This window comes from Camelus ferus, chromosome 2 (genome assembly GCF_009834535.1).
Source record: "Camelus ferus isolate YT-003-E chromosome 2, BCGSAC_Cfer_1.0, whole genome shotgun sequence".
NCBI lineage: Eukaryota > Metazoa > Chordata > Mammalia > Artiodactyla > Camelidae > Camelus > Camelus ferus.
The window spans coordinates 38,422,843-38,439,998 of record NC_045697.1 but is presented as its reverse complement, the minus strand read 5'-3'; the positions used below and the strand labels follow the sequence as shown (position 1 = coordinate 38,439,998).

The 17,156-nt window shown below is 35.8% G+C and overlaps 1 protein-coding gene across 2 annotated transcripts in view; it reads right to left on the bottom strand.

Moving 5' to 3' along the window:
* Positions 1-4,060: 4,060 nt before the first annotated feature.
* CEP135 (centrosomal protein 135) overlaps positions 4,061-17,156 on the bottom strand; it is a 62,034-nt gene continuing 48,938 nt past the window's right edge. The window contains exons 22-26 of one of the 2 annotated variants that reach the window (XM_032497946.1): positions 13,620-13,829; positions 12,573-12,775; positions 11,271-11,375; positions 10,447-10,557; positions 4,061-5,800 (exon numbers count right to left, since the gene is read on the bottom strand). In XM_032497946.1, coding sequence (XP_032353837.1) covers positions 10,458-10,557; positions 11,271-11,375; positions 12,573-12,775; positions 13,620-13,829 — 618 coding nt within the window. In that variant the 3' untranslated portion in view covers positions 4,061-5,800; positions 10,447-10,457. The remainder of the gene's footprint in view (positions 5,801-10,446; positions 10,558-11,270; positions 11,376-12,572; positions 12,776-13,619; positions 13,830-17,156) is intronic. The other variant, XM_032497947.1, reaches the window with a different exon arrangement.

Sequence of the window (17,156 nt, the reverse complement as noted above, 5' to 3'; positions counted from 1 at the left end):
TGCTGTTGTTGCTTGTACATCTGAGTGAGTGTTAGGAATTGAGGTGTTATGCTTCCATCCTGTAAGTGTCACAGAGGATTACCCCAATCAGGCAAGAGCAGAAAGTAGACATGTTAGTGAGACAAACTCCACTGCCATTTGTCACTAGTGGGTAAACCAGAATTTGGCATGTGTGTCTTTCCTTACCCTCTGATTTCAAAGTTTTCACCCTATAAATGATATCCAACTGGTTGGCTAGTCAGATGCCTATCCAAGCAGGGTGGCTGATAAACCTCAACAAAATTCAGAGGCTTGCTTTCCAAGTGAAGCTTCTTGGGATTAAATGGGCAGATTCACAGCCCTCTGTTCCTCGGGCACCCCAGAAAAAAGAGCTGTAGCTCTGCTCCCCTTCCCTCCTCTCCCCGACCAAAAAGGAGGTTTGGCTTCTTGTTGGACTTTTGGGGAACTGGAGACAGTATGTGCCTCACTTGGGCATTCTAGTTTGGTCCTTTATATCAGCTAACCCACAAATCAGCATATTTTGAGCGGGGCCCAAACCAATAGCAATGAATGCTCTCTTTGTCCCCTACAAAGAGCCTACACTGCAGCCTGGCGAAAAATCATACGGTCTGCCTGAATCAAGAAACTGCAGTGGCTGGCAGTCTGACCTGCTGCTGTGTCTGTCATTCCTGTCCACGTGCTACGCAAACAGAGCTCATCCACTCTTGAACCATTTATTTTTCTATGCTTAATACCTTCAATGGTCGTTCCTGGACGTGGACTCTGCCTCGTACATGTACAAACACACAGACCAGCACAAACTTTTTAAAATCTTACTGATACGAATTCCCAGTGCTTCTCCTGACAGCTGAGCAGCCTTGGGTTTTGCCATGTACAACTCTCAAGGCTGCAGCTACCCAGGGACATAACCCTGGTTTCTCAACCAAACCAATGTAATGATGATCCAAATCAAGTTTAACAACATACTCCACACTAGAGTGACTTGTGACCTTCATGCTGTTTGTATGTGGAAGAGAGATGGTCACGGACTCTTCACTGTGGACGAGAGTGGCTTTTTTGCTCATCTATTGCCCTGCTGGCAATGACACCAGAGATTAGCAGGTCAGTCTAAATTGCATGAGTCATAATGAATAACAGATTGACTTTAGACTACATCCTAGATGTCTAAGATAACACCCACTGCTCCCCGTGATAGTTACAGTTGGCTGTGTCTGGGATCCTGGGAGGCTTGATTGAGGTCAGCACTACTGGTTAGCCTCCTTCTTCTACTTTTGTAATCTTATTGATAGTAACCTTCATTTATGCTGTATGAGACACATTGAACAGGTTTGGTCCCAGCCTCTGTTGAGCAGGTGGTCAGTGGAGTGGCATACTCAAGTTTGGCCAAGAATGTGTAGGATTAAGGGGTAGATCATCCCTGGGAGAGGCAATTTGCCATGGACCCTGAGGAATCCCTCTATATTCTTGTGGGTGTGCCAGGAAAGACAAGGCCCTGACTGATCTTTACTCAGGCCCTGTCTCAGCACTGTGTTTGCAGTGAGCAACCTTGCGGGATGAAGCAATGTATCCTTCTGGGACAAAGGGCAGGCTTACTAATTGCTTGCTATAAAAGAGATGGAGTAACTAAGCTCAGTGTTCTTAGGCTATGACACGAACCTCTGCGTGCTTAGTGGTCCCCTGGGTCCCTCCACATTGCCCCGTGGGGTTTGGAGAGGTACAGAGAACCAGTGCAAACATGATGCTATGCTGCTTGCTGTGCCGTGAAGAATAAAGACCTTTATCTCTGATCCAATAGTCTCTTATTTTATGCCAGCATTTAGGAAACAGTAATAGGTTAACTCATTAGCTTGCAATTCAGGTAAAATAAAATTCCAGACCTTTCCATTTGACTGTCTTTCAATTTCTTTAACACATGTTCTAGTGGAGTTCTGCATTATTTCTTGTACCAAATTTCAGCATTTTAAATTTTCATGGAATTTATCCATTTTATATATTAGCATATAATCATCTTCATTTAAAAAATTTTGATACCTGATGTATTTGTAGTGATTTCCCCCTTCTATGTTTTGAATTATATACATATATATAGATAGGTCTTGTTTCAAATAAAGTTCATTAATCAGTACTTTTATAGATCCAGCTGCCCCAATGCACGATTTTAAAGCTGTATCTACACCCAGCCCTTCCTAAAAATAAGAGTGGTATTAAATAACAATAGAAAGTAACAAAAAAGCACTAAGTGTGGTGAAAAAGAATATGAAAAAGAATATATGTATATTCATGTATGACTGAAGCACTGTGCTGTACACCAGAAATTGACACATTGTAAACTGACATACTTCAACAACAACAACAACAAAAGCACCAAGTGGAAATACTAAGTGAGAAAAAGGTAATAATTGAAATACAGAACACATGGGGGTTGTTGGGGCCTTGAAAAGAATGGTTTGACTGGAGTAATTGGAATAAAGCATGATTAGAATAGTTCAAGATGGAAAGGTGGGATGAACTGAGTATATTTAACCCCTTTTCAAGGAATTTTTGGTATGAAGGGTACAAAAAACGGGATGGTAGGGTTTAGGAGGGTTTTAAAATGGGCAAGTGGAAATGGGAGGTACGTATGCAAGTGGGAACAAGCCTACAGAGCAAAAATGACTGGAATGTGAGGTTAACTGCAGGAGTCTTTTGAATGGTAGAAGGAATGAATACTGATCACAACTAGATGGAATAGCTGGAGGAGAGACCCATCATGCTATACGAGGAGGGAAGGAAGTTCTATGGACACAGATGTGTTAAGAGATTTGGTGACTGAGAAACTTTTCTCATTCTTTCCATTTTCTCAGTGAAAAAAGGAGCAGGCTGAGAGTGAGGAGGGAGGATAGAAGGTCTGAGTACAGAGAAGGTGTGAAATACTTACAGGGTAGAGATTACGTGTGAATTAACCAGGAAAATGTGTAAGCATTCTCACAGGGTGTTGTGGGCCCCTGATTTGCAGGGCCACACATTTCAAGTGAAAAGAGTCAGCATCTTTGATTTCTTTTCCTGCCATGTTCAGCTTCTTAGGTACAGGTGCAGAGTAGTTACAGTAATTGGATACAAGTAAGATTTGAGTTTTCAGTTCAAGGAAAGGGAGAATTTAGGGTATATGCAAGGAAATGATGTCTATGCTTGATAAAGAGGAAACTGAGAGTGATGGATTTTTAGACGAAGGGTAGGTGATAGAATCAATTGTCTAGAGATCGTCGAGTCAAAGAATTGGCGGCATAATAAATAGAGTGACCTAGAATAAGGAGTGAGTAGGATGCTGGAAGTTGAGTTTTGGAGGTAATGACAAGACCTAGAGTGGTGTTCTCAAATATAGGTTGAGTCCCATTAGCAGGTCATGAAATCAATTTGGTGGGTCAGTCTCTCAATTAGCATTTTAAATCCTGGCTGCACATTAGAGTCATCTAGAGAATCTGAAATTTTCTTAAAATGCCCAACACCTCACTCCTAGAGATTCTTATTTACTTGGACTGATGAAGGTTTCAGAAATCAGTTCCTTATTAAAAATTTTCAGGGAACTCCAATATGCAAGCCTGCTCCATGAAGATACTGACATAAAAAGACTGATGATAGAAGTAATGGCAGTAAGTCAGTAAGTCAGGTACTTATATTTTCTAAGAACTGTAGGGAGGGGTATGAGCTCAGATGTGTGATAAATTGTAACAAGGTGAGGTAGCAGGTGGCATATTCAATGATAATTAATGATCTCAATAAACAGTATTTATAACAGAGAAAAACACACACACACACAAAGTCTGTTTAGCCGTTTTGTAAATGGATTTCAAACATAAACTTTGACTTCATTTCTTGTATTTGGAACTAACTGGAAATAACTGAAAGTCAGAAAAAAAAAAAAAAAGTGCCAGACATCTGAGTTTACAGATTTCTCCATATATCACCTGAGTTCAGAGATTTATCCATGCTAAAATTTGATTTCAGTAAACTGTACTTAATTTTAGAATTATGAATATTGCTAAAATTATTAAAAAATTATTTGTAAGAAAGAGAAAATAAATTAACTGGAAAGTTTATTGGAAAATCTGTCAGGCTCCATAATTTAAAATTATTTAAAACAAATTAAAAACATCTATAAGAGGTCAGAATATTCAGTACTTTAAGATAAAACTAATTAAAAATATAGTATCATGGTTGTGAAAATAACAATCAAGGAAGCTATACATTTTTAAATTATAGAAAACATTAAAAATATCTAACAAAATATGTCTTGCTGTTGCTTTGGGGGAAAAGGTGGGGACAAATATTTATTTTATTTACATATATTTATTAAAGGATTTTCCATATAACATTGTCAACAGCCCCATTTCTCTTGTATTTTGCTATAATATATGAATTCACACACAGGAGATGGAATACATAAAATTACAAAGATGGTGCAAAAGTATGCCACATCACATTCAAATGTACACTAAGGTACTGAAAAGGGCATAATCCAAACATAAAAAAAGTTAGTTTTAGAAAATGGACACTGGCCACCCCTATGTACATACATGTGCACACAAACTCCACTTTAGTGAGCCACAGGAGGAAATAAAGTGTATCGTAAATAACTGGTCTTCCACTTTCCTATGTTAGTTTTTAAGTTCTTTTTTTTTTTAATCATAATGAAATCCATTAAGAACAGGATTTTCTTCAAATGTGTATGGTTTAAACACGATTAGTTTTTATATGACAATCTATTTTATACTTCTGGTTTTTTATTAGTATTTGTATATACCTAAATTCTTTAAAGTTATAACTTTGAAAATTAATTGTAAAAACCTGTTTTCTAGTTAATTTGTCACAGTTCAGTGTTTCCATACTATTCTGGAAGACTGATAAATTATAACGTACAGGTTTAGAAGTATTATTGGGTATTATTGAATGCATATTGGAATTTTAACAAAATGTATTTACCCCATATACCTTTGTACCCCAAATTTAGATTAGTAAGTGAGGAATTTTATTTACTGAAGAATGTCCCAAATTTCTGTTCTATTGTTTTACAAAATTCTAAATACAGCTTTTTGTTTGATTTTGATAGAACTGATATTATGTGAAGAGTCCATGTGATTATAAAATATAATACGGTATATAAAATACAAATGAATCTTTCCCCTCACAGTTCTTCTAGTCGACAATAACAAATTATGTATGGTAACCATCATTTTATCAAGACCTCTGCTATTATAAGAATAGACCTGAATGTATTCCCTTCAATGATAAACAATAAATTGGTGAATAATTAGTTTTACATTTAGAAGAAAAAAGCTAAACATGACAGCATAGCATTAAAGTTGATCAACCTTTGTGAATGCGTTAAAGATACGCGTTATAAACACAGGCATGGAAACTAAATACACTTTAAAAACAAGTACTGTAAGAATATTTACATACATATATCATGGCTCATTAAGAAAAAGATTATTAAAGCATAATGTGAACAATACATTATATTAATTCACAGTAAAAACACACTTTGAGGAGTAATTTAAGTCAGGAGTAATAAAAATACAGATATAACATCAGTTAGCACTATTAATACATATTTTGTTCTGTCATATATAAGAAAATATACACATAGATATAGTTCTTTTAAATCAATTTTTTTACATAAATATTCATTGATTTAAATAAAAGTTGACAGAGGTAGAATTTGTGTCAATGTCCATGATTTTCAGGAACAAGTACTTCAAATATTTCATTACTGTTTGCCCTTTAAAAAATCCATTTGGCCAACTCACTGAAAGGCATCATTCTGAAAAGGGGGAAGAGAGGAAAGTTGGGTTATGAAAAAAATGATAAACATAATGACTCAGTACATTCATGAAAAAGTGAAATTCAGTAATGTCTTAACTGAAATTATAGTCTCTAATAAAACCTTTGCCCATAATCAAGTTATATTTAATAGTTAAGAAGTACTGTTCTCTATTTCAAAAAGATATTCCCTTCAAAACTACCAACCACATCAAAGTATGTAAGTACTAAAAGAGTGATATGCAGTGAAAGGAATGAGATAGCACAGTATGTTATCTCACTCAAAAGAAGGGATAATACAATGTCTAGGTTTAGGAAAATTATAAACAAGTACTGTAAATTATGTTGTCTGAGTCTTAAAATAGGATGTTAGGGATGGACAAATATTTTTTCAAACATTTTGAACTTATGTGCTATCCAATCACCCTTCCAATTAAAACACACACATATTAAAATATGAAAAATCACAAAATGGAAACAGTAAGAAAGTAATTTTTTTCTATATCTAGGAAGACATACTTAAGAAGAAATTATCAGACAGGTTCTCTAATATTGGTGTAAAATGTTATTTATAAGGAAAAAATGGAAACAGGTTATATGTCCTGTAAGAGGAGAATGATTAAATGAATCATGGAATATTCGATGAACTGTTAAATCACTGGTTTAAAATGGCATTTTTGAAAATGCTCTAACAGTAAGAATAAAGGCATGCAACAATATTAAGGGGAATACCCTCACAGAACAAAACAAAACAAAAAAGCTGATAAAAACAATTTCGAGTATGAGTTCTATTAAAATTACATATATATGTCTATGCATGTGTGTGTATGTTTATTACAAATTAAACATAAGAAGGAAGTACACCAAATGCTAATTGCTATTTTCTCTGAGTTGTAGGGTTAAAAGTGACTTTGATTTGTACATTCATATTCACAGCAGCATTTTCACAATAACCAAAAGGTGGAAGCAACCCAAGTGGTGAATGGATAAACAAAGTGTGCTACATACACAGAATGGAATACTATGCAGCCTCAAAAAGGAAGGGAATTCTGACACAGGCTCGACATGGATATAACCTGGAAACATTATAATAAGTGAAACAAGTCAGTCACAAAAAGACAAATACTGCATGACTCCACTTACATAAGGTACGTAAAATAGTCACATTCACAGAGACAGAAATTGTAACAGTGGTTGCCAGAGGCTGGGAGGCGGACAGAATAGGAGTTTATTGTTTAATGAGTACAGAGTGTCAGTTGGGGAAGATGAAGAAGTTCTGGAGATTGATGGTAGAAATGATTTTTGCACAAGAGCTTGAATGAACTAACTGCCAGAGAAATGTACACTTAAAAATGGTTAAAACAATAAATTTGACCTTATGTATATTTTAACCCAATAATAAATGTAAAAAAAGTGACTTTGATTTTCTTCTTTATACTTTTGTATTTTATGTTTTCTCAGTGAGCATGTGTTAGATGCAGTAATTAGAACAGTAAAAAAATTGGATTATATATTTTTACTATTAGAGAGATACTGTAAATATGATGATATGAATATTTCATATTCATTTCTAGGTACTTGCAAGGAAATCCCTTAAAATTAGTTTTGGTGACAATATGAGAAAATATAAATGGAAATGTGTTACCAATTAACAACATCATTAGGATGCTCTGGGAATTTGTTAATGATTATAGGCACTTTCTAATCCACATCTATTAGGATGGCTATAATTAAAACAAGGAAAATAAGTGTTGACAAGGATTTGGAAAATTGGAATTCTTACATTGCTGGTGAAAATGTAAAATTGTACAATCATGTGGAAAAGTTTGGCTAAGTATTCAAAAAGTTAAACATAGAATTACCTTATGACTCAGCAACTCTAGGTACCCCCAAAAGATTTGAAAACAGACTAAAACAGGTATTCGTACACCAGTGTTCATGGCAGCATTATTAACAACAGCTAAGAGGTAAAAACAACCCAGTTGTCCATCAACCGATGAATGGATAAACAAAATGTGGTATAAATACAAAGAAATACTATTCAGGCATGAAAAGGAATGAAGTTCTGATACACGCTACAAAATAGATGAACCTTGAAGACATTATCCTAAATGAAATAAACCAGACTCAAAAAGATAAATACTGTGTAAATTCACTCATATGAAAATCTGGAATAGGCTAATTTATAGAGACAGAAAGTAGATCAGCGGTTACCAGGGGCTGGGGAGGTGAAGTCAGGGGACTGGAGAGTTATTGCTTAATGGATACAGTTTCTGTTTGGGGTGATGAAAAAGTTCTGGAAACAGTGGTGATGGTTGTTTAATATTGTGAATTTAATGTCAATGAGTTATACATTTAAAAAAATAGTTAAGGAAAAATTCATGTTATATATATTTTATTACAGTTTCTAAAAGTTTTCTAATTCATCACACAGCTTTAGAGATTGCTGGAATCCACTATGTTCTAAATCAGTGGTTCTTAAAGTACATCTGGGGATCCTTGGGAGTCAAGACTCTCTACTTTCATAAAACTAAGGAACTATTTGCTTTTTTCACTCTTATTTGAGTGTACAAGTAAGCCTTCCAGGGGATACATAACATGAAAAGCACGCTAGTAAGTAAATATTTTAGATCTGTGGGCCACAAGGTCCCTGTCACAACTACTCAGTTCTGCCACTGCAGAAAAGCAGTCTTAGACAACATGTAAACAAATGGGTGTGGCTATGCTCCAATAAAGCTTAATTTACAAAAATAGGCAGTGGTGTGGACTTTGGCGCAAAGGCCTGAGTTTACCAACCCCTGATTTAAAATGGAGCTGTGAACCAAGCATGAAAAAAATGTCTGTCACAACTCCTACGAAGTTTTATAATGAGAAGCTGAACCTCCATCTAATCACTTTCAAATGAAAGCGGCAGCTTAGAAGTTGTGAGGACACAGCGACTGCAGCCAGCCTCAAAATGAAAAAGGAAAACTAATGTTTCAATCACACAAACACAAAAGAAAAAGCACAGCTATTAGGAAACATTTAAACATAGGCCCTGCAAATACCAATAAACCCTGGGGGCATCAATATGTTAATGCATAGAGCGTAACTAATGTTCACAGTCAGGATTCAGAGTCATCAAAGAGTGCTTAATTATCTTCTATATACTTCCAGTGAAAGAGGCAAAGAAATGCATATTTTTTTGAAAGGACTGACTACTATTTCTGTCAATGAGCATGCATTTTCCTCAGTCATCTACCTTTCAAACTCTGGGTCTGACATGCTTCTCTCCCATTCATTCCCATCTCCAATGAATCAGCACATCACCTGGACCCTTCCTCAACCAAATGTGTCCTAGCTCTTTACAACCCCTTTGGGAAACTGCCTTGCAGTAACTACTCAAGCTCAAACACACAGTCCAGCGACCTGACATGCAACGAACATGCATGTCCGGTGACCTGACAAATTTCACTCTTAAGTGTATATTCAAAAGGAATGTACGCATCTGTTCGCCAACATACAGATATTAGAATGTTTACCATAACTCCACTGGTAATAGCCCAAACTGGAAATTACCAAGTGCCCATCAAAAATAGAACAAGGAAATGGATTGCGGTAAGCTCACATAATGGAATACCATACAGTGACAAGACTGAACAATCTACAAGTACACACAGCAGCATGGATAAATCTCACAAAGGTACTGATGAGGAAAAAAAAAGCCAGAAATGTCAGATTTCATTTATAAAATGTCCAGAAACAGACAAAAGGAGTCTATGCTTTTAATAATCAGGACAGTTACTTTTAGAGCAGGGCTTATGACCTAAAGGAAGCCCAAGAGAGGTCATGCGTTGTTTCCTAATCTGGGTGCACAGGTGTGTTCAGTTTGTAAAAACTCATTGAACACCTTTACAGCACTTTTCTGTACGTATATTATAATTTATTTTTAAAAATCTATCCTAGCTTTCAATATTATTTACTGATCTGGAACTGATTATTCATTTCATACCTCTTTCTGGTCTCCCTGCCTCTGGTTTCAACTGTCCCCAAAATGGCCCAAATACAGTTGTGAAGTTAATCCACCAGGAACAGTCCTTCCATCTTTACCCCTCCTCTGTACTCATCCTATACACAGGAGGACCTTCGATGACTCTCCCTGACTTAGAGAATCAAGTCTACCGTCTCTTCAGCCTCACATTCGGTACATTCCACATACCCCACTCTACCCTCAGCGCCTTTCTCCCTCAGTGACCCCAGCAACCTGCTATTCCTGTCAGACTGACTATTGTGCCACCTGTTCCTGTTTCTGTGTCTCTGTCCACACTTTTATTACCTATTATTTTTACCCTGAATTTGGCACTTCATCAAATATGACCCTGTGATATCTCATAGTGTCATTTAATTTTTGTTGTGATGTCTTCTCTTTTTCAACTGAGGTATAATTTACAGACAATAAAATGCATGGACTATAAATGTTCAGTTCAAGTTTTTAACTTCTATATACCACCCTTGTAACCCTCACCAAGATACAGAACATTCTATTACTTCCAAAAGTTCTTGACCACCTTTGTAGGCGATCTCCCCTCCTCCTACACAGAAAAACACTTTCTGATTTTTTTTATAGCCATAGACTAGTTTTGCTTGTCCTTGGTGTAACACACATACCTTTCTGAGAATCAGTTTACATGTTCCGGAGAATGTAAAGGAGACCTCAGAGTAGAGCTAAGGGGTGGTGTGCGAAGACCATGCCGACGCATCTCTTGGATTGCTCGTTCTCTGTCAGTGAAGATTAAATAAGAGATTATACCAAAAAGTGGCATAGAAATAAAAGGTCCTGTTACTGCTATTAGTTAAAGTAATTCCTACTCAATTAATTAATATTTCTACTAAGTTTAAATCCTTTGTCTTTAAATCATTTTTAAGCTATGGATAAGGGAGATTTCAATTAAAGGAATACATACTTTAAGAGATTGTTTGAAGCCCCTCTGAATATATATTTTCCAAGTTGACTGGTTCTCCTTTCTGCCCCTACCTTTCCCACCTCTTCTTGCACATAAATTTAGTCCTCTTCCTTCTTCCTATCTCAAAACTCCCAATGTTAGAAGTGAAACAATCCATTTTCTGTTATGCTTTCCTTCCCCGTGTCTGGGTCTGCCTGCATTTGGAACTCCTACTGGACCATGATGTTTGGACTCCTGTAGAATCCACAGTAGCTTGCTGATTCCCTAACTACATCCTTTGAGATAACACCCTAATTTTGCCCTGAGGAACATTACAGGAAACATTTATACAATACTTGCTACTTTATTTATTGTAGTGATATTACCTTCTACAACACTTGTTGCCTTTCCAGGAAGAATTACCAAAGAAATTTATTTTACATATTAATGCTAAGAAAAGTTTATTACTTGTAAGCCATATTAAATCCTTTTTGGAATAGTATAGGGAATAAATAAAAACACTGTTCAATGCTAAAAATATTTTCTTACCGTTCATATCTTTCAGTTGAAATCTGCCTTTTCAGAGTATCAAGGTCTGTTTGCAATTGTGCCATTTTAGCCCGAAGCATGGTGTTTTCCCGGCTTTGACTAGTTCTTAAAAACAAATTTAAAAAATCAAATAAATAAGTAACAAATACTATTTTATAGAGAGTCAAGTGCTACTGATTTTTGTTATTAATAAATACAAATGGAAGTGACACATAAGGATGAAAAAAGAGAAGATCAAGACTTTTGAACAATAATTCTATAAACATCTGGAGCTTTTATCACAAAGTTTTCTTTTCCATTCATCTCATTTATTTAACAAACATTTACTGAGCTTCTAATATGTGCTAGGCACTGTAGCAATGCTGGAGATACAAATCTGAGAAGACATGAACTGTAACATCAAAATGTAAAGTATTGCAGGGAAGGTAAAACTCAGTGGTACAGGTCCTTGGTTCAATCCCCAGTGCCTCCATTAAAAAAAAAAAAAAAAAGTAGTGGGAGGGTGTAGCTCAAGTGGTAGACAGTATGCTTAGCATGCATGAGGTCCTGGGTTCAATCCCCAGTACCTCTTCTAAAATCAATCAGTCAATCAATCTAACTACTTCCCTCCTCTGCCAAAATAAATAAATAAATAAAATAAGTAAATAAAAAAAAAGTAAAGTATCTTTATTGATTCCTTCTTGACGTCTATCTCAGAAAGAGAAATATTTTAACTCCTTTTAAAAGTTAATTATTCCACTTGCACTATCTACTCTGGGTTTCTTCCCTTCTTCCAAAAATATGTCCAAAGTTTTCCATCCTAAAAAGACACCATCATCAATCTCCTGAAAGGTAATCGATATACTTATGAGGTTCAAATCTCATGGCCTTTCCGAAGTCTTTTTCCTGATCCACAGCATGCGACACAGCCCACTCTCCCCATTCTGAAATGCTCGCCCCTTTGCTGACTTCTCTCTTCCTTCCTCAAGTTTAGGCATTTTTCTAAAGTTCACTCATTCTCTTCTGTGGGTATAACTTCTGTGGTGAAGATACACAAATTACATCTCCAAACATGGTATCTCTTCTGAACTAAACCCCTACATTTCCAAAAACTGCAGCCACATAAGTAAAATATTTCGGTTTTATAACACCCTTCACACTCCTATCTCCTTCTCCCCTGTAAAAATAGAAAAAAATTTTTCTTATTCCTCCAGTATTTTTCTATCATTTGTTTTATGCTACAAATCTACAAAAATTTATCCATATTGAAGAATTATTTGTGACAATCTATTTACCCCACATAAGTTGATTTATTACACTTACAATTTGCTTTCTGAAAGGGTTAACTTCTCTTTAAGTAGCTGAATTTCTGTATCCTTCTCGTGGGAGGTTAAATGAGAATGAAATTCTTTATCTCTATTTGTAGCCAACAATGATTCAAGGTTTTTAATTGTATGTCTCTCACTTGACAGTTGTTTTTTTAACAGCTCTGATTCTGATTTTACGTTTTCTAATTCCATCGCAACCTACAAGAAGAACAAAATAAGATTACTTCAGTACAATTTTAGGCTGACTCTAAAAAAATATCTGCAGAGCTATACACAAATCAGTTGCTTCATTTAGGGTACCGATTAAAGATTTTACACTACTTTCTAAGTAAAAGAAAAACACCTTATTTTCAAAATAATCTTTGCTCTTTTTAGTAAGGGCTTATTTTGGCTCTAAGACCTACTTCAAGCCTCAGTTTTCTTTTGCACTATTTTATCAAGACAGGGTACTTAATATACAGTCCTAAAATGTGGCCATCCTATCAGCAAGGAGGCCCTTCTGGTCTATTAAATATGTATATTCTGATTACATAGTCAAGCCAGTCCTGAAGCTCCTCAGTGCCTGAATATAAAGTTACTACTAAATGAGTGAAAACTGAAAATACCCATGTCTGAAAACACACACTGGGGTGTTTAATGCTTCAGATTGGGAATGGGAAGTTTCAGCTAACTTGACTTTTAAAATTAAGAAGAATTTATCAGGAAAAATCTTCTACTTAGGAAGCAACGATTGCTCAATCCTTCATCTAAGCCTTACTTTTAAACCGAGAAAAAATGTGTTGGGATATGCTTCTACTCTTTATTTAGAAGAATCATATTCTCCTAAATACCCCTCTGCTCCAAAACAGCACTCCATTTCATCACCATGTTTGCCAGAGAAATCTTGGCAAAGAATCTAGTAGTCAAATCTAGTCGTCAAAGTCTTTTAGTCAAGTCACTACTTAAAAAGGAACAAATACATTGGGCAGTGCATGGTAAAGTAAAACAACCAGAGTAGCGCTGAATAAAACAGTATGCTACAACACTATCTTTAAGTTCTTACCCTCTCAAATTCAAGGTTTTTGGAATTTAATTGTTGGGTCATAATATCTTTGCCTGAATCAAGCTTAATGCAAAGTTCTCTAAGAGATGACAAATCATTTAAGACTGCTGCTTTCTCATCTTCCTGGTGTCTCAGCTCTTCTTCTAAACTAGATATGGCTTTTGCCATTGATGAGATCTGAGATTCATAAGCATGATGTGCATTTATGTGCTGAAAACAGAAAAAGAAACAGGTACAAAGTTAAAGTAATCCAATAATTTTAAAGGCTTGAATCTGTATAGCTACAACTTCACTTTATAAAAATGAGAGCCAATTTTTGCACATTTTAAGATACTCTCATGAAGTTGCCTACTATTTAAAGATGGCCTACTTAATGTTTAAAAAAATAAACTGTGTATAATTATTAATCATGGTAACTAAGAACCTCATGTATGTATTTGGAAGATGAAAATTATTGTTTTAGGGTTGTGAATATGAAAGTTCTATTAAATTTTCCTTTATAAATTATCATAATAATGCCTTTTTAAGAAAAAGTAACATATATACTTATCACTCCTCAATGGCCTTTAGTTAAATTCTGAATTTCAAAAATGGAGTTTGTTTTAAAACTAAATACCTAAAGTCATATTTAAATTTAATTTAACCTAATAATAGTACACAACTTTATAAGTGAAATAACAAGCGAAATTTGAAATACTGATAAAGACTTTTTTCCTAGAAAAATCCACATTTAAAATTTTTCACAATTTAAATTGTGAGTGATACATACATACTGGTATAAAGTCTACTTCTAGAGTTTAGGAAGAAATCCACATTTGAAAACCAAAATTAATGAACAAAGTTTACTGAAATGAATCAACATTAAAAATCTAACGCTGCTGTGAAGATTTAATAAAGTTCAACAGTTGCATAAAAGTAAATATTTGGATTTTCCAAATATTAATGAATTAGTTAATCAAAATCCCCCCAAACTAAACATCAATATCTAAGTCAATTTCATGCCACATAAGAACATGAACAATGACAAAGAACAGAAGAACTAAATAATAGTTTCTCCTAAGAACTAGTTTGAAGATTGAAAAACATTCCTTTAGTTATTATACTCTTAATAGAAAAACTTACAGAAATAGTGTATTAGTTTCCTAGGACTGCTGTAACAAGTTACTGCAAATTAATGGGTGGCTTAAAATAACAGAAATGTATCCCCCACAAATCTGGAGGTTACAAGTCTGAAATTTAGATGCTGGTGGAGTTGGCTTCTTCTGGAGGTTTTGTAGGAGAATCTGTTCTATGCCTCTTTCCAAGCTTCTGGTGGTTGCTGGCAGTCCTTGGTGTTCCTTGCCTTATAAGACATACCACTCCAATCTCTGCCTCCATCTTCACCTGGCATTCTCCCTCGTGTCTTTTGTGTCCAGATTTATCTTACAAGGACACCATTCATTGAGATACGGACTACCCTAGTTCAGTATGACTTCATCTTAAATTGAGTACACCTGCAAAGGTCCTATTTCCAGAAAAGGTCACATTCACAGGTACTAGGGGTTAGGATTTCAAAATATTTTGGGGGGCCATAATTCTACCTACCCTCCAGCTCCCCAAAACTCATGTCCTCCCATGTGCAAAATATATTCACTCTATCCCAGCATTCTATCTCATCTAAATCAGAAGGGCTAAGACTCTCGGTATGGTCCATCCTGGGGCAAAATTCCTCTTTCCACAGATCTGTGATACTAGAAAACAAGTTACCTCCCTCTAAAATACAATGGTGGAACAGACATAGAAGAAACAGTTCCATTCTAAAAGGGAGAAAATAGAGGCAAAAAGAAATTACCAGTCCAAAGTAAGTTTGCAACCAAGCAGGGTGAATTCTATTAGATTTCAGGGCCTAAAAATAATGACCTGTGCACCTTGATGTTTTGACCTCTGGGCCTGCTAGGGCAGCCCTACCTTCTCAGTCCTCAGGTACAGCCCTACCTCCTGGCCCTCAGTGACAGTGGCTCTGTCTTCTGGGATCAAGGAGGAAATAGTCCCATCCCCTGGGCCCATGCCTTCTGGATGTGTGGGAGCAGTAGCAGCCTCACCAGCTTTGAACTGCCTTTGGCAGCCCTGCTGGTCTCTGGGCCACCTGCAGTCGTTCTTGAAGGAGAACAGATGTTCGTAATTCTGTTGGCCTGTTTTCTGCTAGTAGGATCCATGAAGTTCAGCCTTCCTTTTTTTCATCCTGCTGTTTGTCCCTTTCAGCCCAAGTTGGCAGTGTTTCTGCTGAGGTGACCGACTGGATTCTTGAGTTACACAACTAATCTATTTACCAAGAGGTTGTTTAGCCACACACTCGGCCCTGGCTCCAGAACACACTAGCTGGATAAGCTAAGACCTTTCCAAATCATCAAGTCCTCGTTCCTTTTTGCTTTGCAGTTCCTTCCTCAATTTATCTCTTTCCTTCACATTTTACTATAGCAGCAAGGAGAAACCAGGTTGCACCTTTCATACTTTGCATGGAAATTTCCTCAGCTAAATAGCCAAGTTCATCACTTATAAGTTCTACTTTCCACTTAAAAGTAGACTGTAATTCAGCCAAGTTCTCCAACATTTTATAATAGGAATCACGTTTCTGCCAGCCTCTAATAACATGTTCCTCAATCCCACCTGAGATCTCTCTAGAAGAAACATTCTTATTCTGGACAAATTCCATTCATGATGATTTATGTATTTTGTAAATAATAAAAGTTTTCTCTATAGCTTTCTCCTTTTTTTCTGAGTCCTCACCAGAATCACCTTTAATGTCCATCTTTCTACCAATAATCTTTTCAAAGTAATAGGTTTTTTTCTGCCAAGCATCTCAAAACTCTTCCAGCCTGTACCTAGTAATTCTATGACCATAGATAATCAGTATTTTCTTCTGAAAAATGAAGACCGACTACAATACTATACCAACAAAACAAAAACAGAACAAATAGCCAGCTGTTCTGTATCAATCTAACTTACTTAGGGTCCCTATATTTAACTGAACTCAAAATTTTAAGAGATTTTTTATTAGACAGTCCTTATGACAAAGGCTTATTTAAATCCACACAGAAAAGAATGTAGTTGGAACCTTACCTTAGATCATATACAAAAATTCACTCAAAATGGATCAAAGATGTGGGGAGGGTACAGCTCAAGTGGTAGAGCGCGTGTTTAGCATGCACGAGGTCCTGGGTTCAATCCCCAGTACCTCCATTAAAAAAAAAAAAGTTAAAACTATAAAACTTGTAGAAAAAACAGGAAAAAGCTTCATGATGTTGGATTTAGCAATGATTTCTTGTATGACACCAAAAATATAGGCAACAAGAGAAAAAAGAGATAAATTTGACTTCATGGAAATTTAAAACTTCTGTGCATCAAAGGATAAAACTGAGTGACAAGGTAAGCCACAAGATGGGAGAAAATTTTTACAAATCACATATCTAATAAGGGATTACTATCCAGAATATACAAACAACTCTTACAACTCAACAACAACAAAAAACCTGATTAAAAAATTGGCAAAGGATTTGA